Here is an 11,168-nt window from a genome sequence, read left to right as displayed (position 1 = left end):
GTGATGTCCCACAAAAAATTTGGGCCCGATCTGTTCAGCCGTTTTGACGTTTATTGGATACAAACAAACAAACAGACAAACACATTTTTTAAAATTTTTATTATTCATAAACCTTCCCTGTGGTCACGTGATGTCCCACAAAAAATTTGGGCCCGATCGGTTCAGCCGTTTTGACGTTTATTGGAAACAAACAGACAGACAAGCCAAACTTATATATAGATACCCACACTTTTATTTGTATTTGTTTTTTACTGCACAAAGAGAAGATGCTCACAGATAAAGCCACAATTAAAAGAAAAGCCTCATACTATTTTAAGGGACTATTAACGTAATTTCAAATGACTTCCATATCACAAAGTCGCATGTTCAATTCACAAAGGTATCTTTCACGCAATAAAAGGTGCCGTTACATTCGGACATGCAACTTGTTAGCTGGAGGATCACTAATCTTACTTCAACACTCCCTTTAAAGTTTAAATGTAATCTTGTCGAGGTATAAAATGCTATATATTAAGGTATATTATATATATATTGAGAGGAACAAACATGTTTTGAATTTCTAACATGTAACTGGCTCGTAAAATTATTAAGAGAGGAGCAACTAGGTCACAAAGTAGTACAAGTAATCCCGCACTAATTTGGCCTTCTTCTGTTTAGTTGACAGTGCTTCTGGTTAGTTGACAGTGCTTCTGTTTAGTTGACAGTGCTTCTGTTTAATTGACAGTGCTTCTGTTTAGTTGACAGTGCTTCTGTTTAGTTGACAGTGCTTCTGTTTAATTGACAGTGCTTCTGTTTAGTTGACAGTGCTTCTGTTTAGTTTACAGTGCTTCTGTTTAGTTGAACAGCGCTTTCTGTTTAGTTGACATTGCTTCTGTTTAGTTGACATTGCTTCTGTTTAGGTTCAAGATGGAATTGACAAGAAAGTAAAAAGGAAGAAGATTGCTAAACTTGACGGGGAACGTTACATGGCAAACCTTATTCCTGCACTAGACTACTCAGAATTCCACAAGGTGGACATGGTCATCGAGGCTGTGTTCGAGGACATCAACATCAAGCACCGTGTCATCAAGGAGGTCGAGAAGCATATGCGCCCTGACGCAATCTTTGCGTCAAATACCAGCGCTCTTCCCATCTCCGAGATTGCAAAGGTATGTTTTTAAATGACGAGAAAATGCGTCCTGGCACAATGTTTGTTTCCAATCCATTTAAGACATTGCAAATGTGCGTTCTGACGCAATATTTGCGTCCAAAACCAGCGCTTTTTCCATTTTAGAAATTGCAAATCTAATTAAACAGTGTTTGGAAATCTGTTTTTAATTAATTAAAGAATTAAGACATTAAAACAATGAAATATAAAGCAAACCAAAAAATTATTCTCTACAACATAATTGTCTTATTATATTTATTTTATGACGATTCTCTGTCTTATATATGGAAATCTGAGAGTGGTTTACACAATTTGAGTACTTTAGATTTTAGTGTTGTTCCGCGTGCTTATCTATCTATATATATTTATGTATTCATCTCTATCTATCTAGGCCAGTATGCGCCCTGAGAAGGTGATAGGTATGCACTATTTCTCTCCAGTAGACAAGATGCAGCTCCTTGAGATCATCACCACAGACAAAACCGACGCAGAGACCGTCAAGGTTGGTTATTTAATTTTTAGTGCTTTAAAATTAATTTACATTTTTTATTTATAACTCAATGTTTCTCGTTCAGTGTGTGCTCAAATTTTACCTTTAGGAACCAGGTAATTAACTACAAACATAAGAGCGAGCATGGTCTCTTTCTCTTTGGCTCACCTCAATTTGCACTGATTAAATCTTATGTATATATTTCAGGTAGGCAGTTTATACAGGACTCAACCGAGAACTGAAAAACACAATAATTCAGTCCAGGGTTAATTATATGCATGACAATAATAAAATTTTAGCCTTTAAAATAAAACTTTCTCCAGGTTAACTTTTTAGCAATTTATATAATAAGAAAATAAACTTACAATGTTGATTTGTCCAGAGGTTTGTAGCCTATAGTTCATTAAATTGCACCGCAGTCGTGAATAAGGTAACTAAAAATGAGCTTATTATTTAGTCTAATCAAAGTTTTCATGTGTTACTTCAAATATCCTTATTAAGTGGTGACTTTCTCACACTAATCACAAGCATCGTGAATTAGATTATTACCTGTATTTGATCTAAAGGAGGCGCTTAGATCAGGGATACAGGGTAGATCCTTCTCATCGGAGGTGCCGGAGAGGATGTAGAACGACGAATATGCTCGTCGGAGGAGACAGTCCTTCTCGTCGGAGATGCCGGAGAAGAAGCTACAACTAAGCCGAAGTTTTAGAGGCCTGGTACGTAGAGGTAGGTAAGTGAGTACCATCAGGATGTTCGGGAGTATCAGCCGAGTGTCCAGAGAAACAGGATAACTCAGCTTCCGGTGATGTCGGAGTCTTGACAACGGAGGTCTAAATAAAGATAATTAGACCGAGTTCCAGAGCTCAAAGGTTGTGAGCTTTGATCCTCACCTTTATGTGGACTTCCTTAGACTCAGGACGTCAAGATTAGTTATAGGTGGGACTAGGAGAGAACTTATTCATCTCAGGAGTCAAACACACAGGGGAGATCATCTGCATGTTGAAGAGGAGTAGAACTTGTCCGCGAGTCAGCGGAGCAAGACGAGGTTACATATCAACGGGACTCGTGCCAGCCTAGCATGAGAAATGCGTTGAGAAATTCGTGAGAAGTCAGGATATTTTGAAGCTCATTTTAGATATTTGCAATTTTTTCACCTGGTTCAATACATGGAGACAAATCCGGAACTATTTAGAGGAATCACAATTATCTACATATATTCTATAAACCATCCGTAGGAATAAGATTTGGCAACATTGCGTAAATAGCCTTAAACATTGATTACGGATGCTTTATAGACCTGGAGAAAGAAACACGAATGCCGGTTAGCAAATTCAACTAACCCATCGTGTTCTGAAAGATAAACTCATTTATTTACAAAATTTTGAGTCTTAGGCTGGACATTTTATATAGGCTTAGACTAGATACTTTATATAGGCTTTGGTTAAATATTATATATAGGCTTGATAAAACTCAGGTTCTGCATTATTAAAACAAAATCAGGTTAATTTTCATAAAAAATTGGCCTTTAAATAGTTATACTTTAAAAATCTCAATTAATTATATAGATTTAAACACATGATTAAATGTAGGATTGTAGACGTAGAGTTCCGTGTGATTGATCGATTGTTTGTAGAGAATTCCTGGTTCCATACAGATTAACATCTTGTCGCTGAACACCCTGAACACACATTAGTTTATAAGGATCCTCAGATCTTGCACGGTGTCAAGTTAGTTCCATATAATGTACACATTTTTCAAAGTTTTCTTAATCTGCTCTAAACCTTGTATTTTCTGCTCGAAATCCTGATATTCTGCTTTAAACCCCTTGTATTTTACTCAAAACCCCTGATATTCTGCTTAAAACCCCTGACATGCCACTTAAATCCCCTGATATTCTGCTCTTAAATTCCTGATATTCTGCTCTAAACCCCTGATATCCTGCTCTAAACCCCTGTTACTCTGCTAAAAACTCCTGGTATTCTTCTTTAAACCCATAGCATTCTGCTCTAAACCCCTGGTATTCTACTCTAACCCCCTGATATTCTGCTCTAACCCCCTGATATTCTGCTCTAAACCTCTGATATTCTGCCTAAACCCCTGATATTCTGCTCTAAACCCCTGATATTCTGCTCTAAACCTCTGAAATGCTGCTCTAAACAACTAATATTCTGCTCTAAACTCCTGATATTCTTCTCTAACCCCCTGATATTCTGCTCTAACCCCCTGATATTCTGCTCTAAACCCCTGATATTCTGCCTAAACCCCTGATATTCTGCTCTAAACCCCTGATATTCTGCTCTAAACCCCTGAAATGCTGCTCTAAACCCCTAATATTCTGCTCTAAACTCCTGATATTCTTCTCTAACCCCCTGATATTCTGCTTTAAACCCCTGATATTCTGCTCTAACCCCCTGATATTCTGCTCTAAACCCCTGGTATTCTGCTCTAAACCCCTGGTATTCTGCTTTAAACCCCCTAATGTTCTGGTCTAAACCCTTGATATTCTGGTGTAGGCTGCTGTAGATGTTGGACTAAGACAGGGCAAGGTTGTTATTGTTGTTGGGGATGGTCCAGGCTTCTATACAACAAGGATTCTGGCTCCTACTCTATCTGAAGCCATCAGGTAATTAATGATGACCTTGACAATAACACAGAATGACAAATACCAACCATAACTATTAGCTTTTAGCTATGCCTAAATAACAATCAACTTTGACACAATCAATGAACGTTGACCATGCCTAAATAACAATCAACTTTGACACAATCAATGAACGTTGACCATGCCTAAATAGCAATCAACTTTGGCACAATCAATGAACGTTGACCATGCCTAAATAGCAATCAACTTTGACGCAATCAATGAACGTTGACCATGCCTAAATAGCAATCAACTTTGACACAATCAATGAACGTTGACCATGCCTAAATTACAATCAACTTTGACACATTTAATGAACGATGACCATGACTATGACAAATAAGTTTGACCGTTGACTTTTCCAATTACTGACAACGAACTTGAAACCTCAAAACCTCATTGATCATATAAGATTGCACATAAAACATTTACTGACAAGGTACTGTGTCTGTAATTTTAGTTCAAACAATATGTCAATATATTTATTTTGTCAATACTTGGACCTTGATTTTGGACAGGACTTAGATTTTTATAATATTATGACCGGGGCCTGGAACTAAATTATAATATTATGACCGGGGCCTGGAACTATATTAAAATATTATGACCGGGGCCTGGAACTATATTATAATATTATGACCGGGGCCTGGAACTATATTATAATATTATGACCGGGGCCTGGAACTATATTATCATTTTTCCTCATTTTCCCTCAGGGTACATTTTTCCTCAGGCTACATTTTCCTAGGGGTACATTTTTCCTCAAGGTACATTTTTCCTCAGGGTACATTTTTCCTCGGGGTACATTTTTCCTCAGGGTACATTTTTCCTGCGGGTACATTTTTCCTCGGGGTACATTTTTCCTCGGGATGCATTTTTCCTCAGGGTACATTTTTCCTCAGGGTACATTTTTCCTTAGGGCACATTTTTCCTCGGGGTATATTTTTCCTCGGGATACATTTTTCCTCAGGGTACATTTTTCCTTAGGGTACATTTTTCCCCAGGGTACATTTTTCCTCGGGGTACATTTTTCCTCGGAGACATTTTTCCTCGGGATACATTTTTCATCAGGGTACATTTTTCCTCGGGGTACATTTTTCCTCGAGGTACATTTTCCTCGGAGTACAATTTTCCTCGTGGTACATTTTTCTTCAGGATTCATTTTTCCTCGGAGTACATTTTTCCTCGGGGTACATTTTTCCCCGGAGTACATTTTTCCTCGGGGTCCTTTTTTCCTTTGGGTACATTTTTCCTCCGGGTACATTTTTCTTCAGGGTACATTTTTCTTCAGGGTACATTTTTCCTCAGGGTACATTTTTCCTCAGGCTACATTTTTCCTCATTTTCCCTCAGGGTACATTTTTCCTCAGGCTACATTTTTCCTCATTTTCCCTCATTTTCCCTCAGGGTACATTTTTTCTTAGGCTACATTGTTCCTCAGGCTACATTTTTCCTCATTTTCCCTCAGGGTACATTTTTCCTCATTTTCCCTCAGGGTACATTTTTCCTCAGGCTACATTTTTCCTCGGGGTACATTTTTCCTCAAGGTACATTTTTCTCAGGCTACATTTTTCCTCGGGGTACATTTTTCCTCAGGGTACATTTTTCCTCCGGGTACATCTTTCCTCGGGGTACAATTTTCCTCGGGGTTCCTTTTTTACTCGGGATGCATTTTTCCTCAGGGTACATTTTTCCTCAGGGTACATTTTTCCTGAGGGTACATTTTTCCTCGGGGTATATTTTACCTCGGGATACATTTTTCCTTAGGGTACATTTTTCCTTAGGGTACATGTTTCCTCAGGGTACATTTTTCCTCGAAGACATTTTTCCTCGGGATACATTTTTCATCAGGGTACATATTTCCTCGGGGTACATTTTTCCTCGGTACATTTTTCCTCGAGGTACATTTTCCTCGGAGTACAATTTTCCTCGTGGTACATTTTTCTTCAGGATTCATTTTTCCTCAGAGTACATTTTTCCTCGGGGTACATTTTTCATCAGGGTACATTTTTCATCAGGGTACATTTTTCCTCGGCGTACATTTTTCCTCGGGGTACATTTTTCCCCGGAGTACATTTTTCCTCGGGGTACATTTTTCCTTTGGGTACATTTTTCCTTTGGGTACATTTTTCCTCCGGGTACATTTTTCTTCAGGGTACAATTACATACACTGCGAATATCGAATAAAGAATAAATTAATATGCAGATCTAAAAAAGATCGAGATCCAGAGTTCCTAGCTCAGGACCATGATCTTTTTTATTATTTTATTATTATTTAAATTGTCCTCTTTCTGCAGGTTGCTGCAGGAAGGCGTTAGCCCTAAACAGTTGGATAAAATCACCAAGGGTTCAGGATTCCCTGTCGGTGTTGCTACTCTAATTGATGAGGTAATAGGAACTTCATAGGAATTCACATAATCTTTGCTTTGAAACTAACTATTTTCATTGTGCGTTATGTTTATATTAAACTGGCTTGCGCGTGCGAATTTTCTTCATACTTGTGTGTTGATCCTAAGTGTTCCATCTAGGAATATGTAGAGGATTTTTTAGGAACTAATGATCATCTGCTGGAAGAATGGTATCTTCTAGGTTTGTGAATTGATCCCAGTGATCATTGTGGATCCAATGTAGTGGTCATTGAATAGATGGTCATTGTTATTGAATTCATTAATATTTTTGGCGGATTTGACATCTTGTGGTAACTTATTCCAAGAGTTTACAACTCTGTTACTAAAGCAATTCCTTCTCAGTTCTAGTTTTGAGTTTCTTGGTTTCAGGTTGAGTATATCAGCAGATTGTCTTGTTATGCGTTCACTAGTTTCAGCCATGGCTTTCTCATGCCAGATCAGCACCATTTCCTTTCCCTTTATTCTTATTCTCTGGTTTAAACAAGGAATCCGTCGAAATCGTACATATTATTAATAAGAAAATGGAACTATTGTCCGTTGGGATTTGGGTATGCCCCTCTTTAAGTTGAAGACACGTCAGTCCTTTTGATTAAAAAATTGGTCGGAGTGTATAATTACTTCTAATCAGAAAAAAAAACATAATTTTCCCAAGTACGCAAAAACATTTTTATTATTCCTTTTATCATACTTAGTAAAGGATGAATATCCCCTGCCTGCCTACTTGATTACCCTGATGTCTAGGTTGGTATTGATGTTGCTGCCCATGTTGCTGAGGATCTTGGTAAAGCCTACGGAGCCAGGTTCGGAGGTGGTAATCCTCAACTTCTAAAGGTAAAAATCAAATACTTTAAATAATAAAAATTTCAAGGATTTTCTTTTTTATTGGCGGATTTCCAGAAGTTTAAATTCTAAAGACTCGTACATAAACACGGAGTCAATGGTTTTTATCTATTTATGTCATTTTAATGGGTATTATTAAGTGCGAAAAAGTTTTTGCCGGGATTTTTAGTTTTTTTCTAGTTTGTTTAAGATCAAAATGAAAGTATTTTCACACCGAACGTAGTGAAGTGTGAAAATACTTTTATTTTGATCGATAACAAACTAGAAAAATTAAAAATCACAGCAAAAACTTTTACGCACGCGTGATACCCATTTCAATAACACATTTAGTTTTATTCAATTTTACTCAAATTATTTAAAAGCAGGTCGATAAAGTTACTTAATCACCCTGTTCTAACGGGAAATAGTGTGTGATAAATTCCATCAAAATTGAATAAATTATATAATTACACTGATAAAAACTTTTGTTATGAAATGCAAAGGCTAATGCTATGCAAGAAAGGGAAAGAATGTATAGGAACTGGGAAAAATAAAGAAAAAACAAATGGAAATAATTTTGAAAAAAGGGATAAAGGAAAAGAAAGAGAGAATAGTAAATAAGGCCAGGGAATTTAGAATAAAACAAAATGAATTCCTTAACATAAAAAACTTTCATTTTCTATTTAACTTGTAATTTTCCAGGACTTGGTGAACGCAAACATGTGTGGCAGAAAATCCGGGAAGGGAATGTTTGTTTACGCGAAGGATACCAAGGTACATCATGTTAATAAAAACATCAGTCATATTTGTTGACAATCTTTTGAAAGTTAACTATTTTTTTAATCCTTAAATAGTTCTGTGAACTGCATTGCATTGTTAATATTCTTCCCACAGCTAGCGAAATGTCAAGAAATTTGTTTTAGTTTTCTTTATTAAATAGTATAAGTGAAGAAAAGAGCTTACATTAGTATTAAAATGAATAATTTGACCAATGCAAAAAAGATGTCTTTAATTTTATATTTTGATATATTATATATTCGTAAATTTTGACCTTAATACTATCTGCCTATCAGTAAAATAAAAATAAATTTTCTAAAATTAAAAATTAATTTTCTAAACCTTAAAATGGAAATGTTGCCCAGGAGCGACCCATTAATGAGGAGGCAATGTCCCTGATAAAGAACCACTCCCTTGCCCCCAACGCCAGCGTGGGTGGAGACGATGATATCGCGCTCAGGCTGCTTACAAGGTAAATTATACACGTCATCAATTTATTTGTTCATTCATTTCGTTTATTACTCCTTTCATCCACTAATTCTTTTTTTCATCCACTCACCCATTCATCCTTGATCACCCACTTCTTCTGTCATCCACTCCTTCTGTCAGTGTCATCCACTCACCCATTCATCCTTGATCACCCACTCCTACTTTCATCCACTCATCCATCCTTCCTTGATCACTCACTCCTTCTTTCATCCACTCCCCATTCATCCTTGATCACCCACTCCTACTTTCATCCACTGACCCATTCATCCTTGATCACCCACTTTTACTTTCATCCTGTCACCCATTCATCCTTGATCACGCACTCCTACTTTCATCCACTGACCCATTCATCCTTGATCACTCACTCCTACTTTTATCCACTCATCCATTCATCCTTGATCACTCACTCCTACTTTCATCCACTCACCCATTCATCCTTGATCACTCACTCCTACTTTCATCCACTCACCCATTCATCCTTAATCACTCACTCCTACTTTCATCCTTTCATCCTTGATCATCCACTCATCCATTCATTATTTCCTCCTTTCTTTATTTCATCCCTTCATCCACTCATCTTGTATGAAATTCTCTATATCAGAGATTGAATTTAATGAATAGTGAGAAATAGTTGAACTAGGTATGGATAGTTAAACTACTTGAGAAGTAGATTAATTCCCAAGACCTAGTTCATCTACTTTTCGCTTTTCATTAATTCTTTCCTCAAGGTACAGTTTTAAAAATTTTATCCAACGCACGGGTTAAAATATGCCTGTCCTCTATATTGGTTTTAACTTGAAGGTTTGTGAACGAGGCCATATTCTCTCACCAAGACGGAGTACTGAGGACACCCCTAGAGGGAGATATTGGTGCAGTCTTTGGACTTGGATTCCCCCCATTCTCCGGAGGTCCATTCAGGTCAGTTTTATCTCCCATTCCTTAGATAATCTTAAATAGATTTTTAAGAATTATAATTTTTTTTGCTGGGGGAGGAGGATGCATATGAAAAAAATGTCTCCTAAAAATCATTTGTTTCTCCGAGTTTAACGAATAAACCTCAAAAACATATCTAATTCAGGGGGTGGGGGGATGACTTAACAGAAAATATACACCCCTGCATTCCTAAGTAAAATTAGTGTTTACAAATTCTCAATAGTGTTAAAAGTTTATTTTGTGAAAAATAATTTATCTCAGAGCAAATTTGCTACAAACTAAATTCAAGACCATATCTCATTCTTGATTGAGTAATTTCATCTGGAGGTTGATATGTGGATAGTAGTGCATCCCTAAAACTCTGATTGATTGATTGATTGATTGATTGATTGATTGATTGATTGATGACCATATCATGATTCCCTGTTAAAATAGTCTCGCTTTGCTGATGTGAGATCCAAACCTTTGAAAAGTTCATTATGTATTTCATATTATTGTTTTTGAAAACATATTTCGGTCTAAATTGAGTTCTGAAGTCGAAAAAGAAACTTATTTTAAAATATATTTGTTTAGATACACCGACACCATGGGAGCTGGTAAACTTGTGGATCATATGCGCAGATTCGAGCAACACTACGGCGCGGCATTCACGCCCTGCCAACTCCTTCTCGACATGGCTAAGCAGAACAAGAAATTTTACAATTAACTTATTTATTAGACAGCACGAGAACACGTTTTGTTTCGAGCCTTAGAGGGTTAGAGAGGGGATAAACTGAGTCCTAAATTATTTATTATTATTTGGGGATTTGTCAAGCTTTGTAACCATAGCGCCCTAAATTCATTCTGCATTTGATTCACTGTTAATTGTTATTCTCACAAAAACCCTTATTAAGTAGTAAAAAAAGGTCCGAGCAGACGCGTTTTAGACATTTACTTAAATTTGAAAATGTATATTTTCAGAATAAAAAATGTGACCCGATCGATTGAAAGAATCTGCGAATAAATAAAACTGGTGGATTTTGTAAAATCCAAGATGGCCACGATGGCGGACGAAATTGATATTAAAGAGGATGAAATCGATATCAAAGATGAAATTGAACCTCTTATCAACAGTTCAAGTGTGTCAATCAAAAGTGGTTTTAAAGACGAGTTTAGTGACGAACTTGAAGCTGAAACTGAAGATCAAGACACAGAAAACGACGACTTAAACGATGCAGAAGAGATCGTCACGGACGGTGTCAGTCTTGATGACGAGCAGCAGTTCGTCGACGATTCTGAGTTGGTTGGTGATGCTGATTTGTTGGACGAAACACCCGACAATGATCCTCTGAATATGACCGAAGAGTTAGAAGAAGATGGACTTGAAGATGACGAGGTTCTGGCAGATGATCAAGGGATAAAATATGAAATGAGAAAAATTATTAAAGGATTATTTAATTATTAATTTGGAAGTTAAAACGTT

General features: G+C 36.9%; 2 protein-coding genes and 1 long non-coding RNA gene across 4 annotated transcripts in view; 2 read left to right on the top strand and 1 right to left on the bottom strand.

The window, feature by feature from the left end:
* The window catches only part of LOC111710504 (trifunctional enzyme subunit alpha, mitochondrial), a gene marked incomplete in the record, with an annotated part of 16,070 nt that extends 5,402 nt beyond the window's left edge, over positions 1 to 10,668 (top strand). Inside the window, 9 exon segments of the mRNA XM_023484607.1 lie at positions 900 to 1,148; positions 1,539 to 1,649; positions 4,154 to 4,263; positions 6,578 to 6,668; positions 7,430 to 7,519; positions 8,210 to 8,281; positions 8,650 to 8,756; positions 9,575 to 9,691; positions 10,280 to 10,668. Coding sequence (XP_023340375.1) covers positions 900 to 1,148; positions 1,539 to 1,649; positions 4,154 to 4,263; positions 6,578 to 6,668; positions 7,430 to 7,519; positions 8,210 to 8,281; positions 8,650 to 8,756; positions 9,575 to 9,691; positions 10,280 to 10,412 — 1,080 coding nt within the window.
* The window catches only part of LOC111710503 (uncharacterized), a 36,031-nt gene that overhangs the window by 8,596 nt on the left and 16,267 nt on the right, over positions 1 to 11,168 (top strand). The window contains exons 2-3 of one of the 2 annotated variants that reach the window (XM_023484606.1): positions 2,327 to 2,332; positions 10,664 to 11,100. In XM_023484606.1, coding sequence (XP_023340374.1) covers positions 10,740 to 11,100 — 361 coding nt within the window. In that variant the 5' untranslated portion in view covers positions 2,327 to 2,332; positions 10,664 to 10,739. Of the gene's footprint in view, positions 1 to 2,326; positions 2,333 to 10,663; positions 11,101 to 11,168 lie in introns of those variants that run through there. The other variant, XR_002767063.1, reaches the window with a different exon arrangement.
* On the bottom strand, positions 1,658 to 4,146 carry LOC111710506 (uncharacterized). Its single transcript, XR_002767064.1, has 3 exons — positions 2,187 to 4,146; positions 2,003 to 2,071; positions 1,658 to 1,875 (listed from the first exon to the last, which is right to left on the bottom strand). It is a non-coding gene; the product is annotated as an uncharacterized LOC111710506 (long non-coding RNA).

Source organism: Eurytemora carolleeae, unplaced genomic scaffold (assembly GCF_000591075.1).
Source record: "Eurytemora carolleeae unplaced genomic scaffold, Eaff_2.0 scaffold916, whole genome shotgun sequence".
Taxonomy (NCBI): domain Eukaryota; kingdom Metazoa; phylum Arthropoda; class Copepoda; order Calanoida; family Temoridae; genus Eurytemora; species Eurytemora carolleeae.
This window is presented reverse-complemented; position numbering and strand designations above follow the sequence as displayed.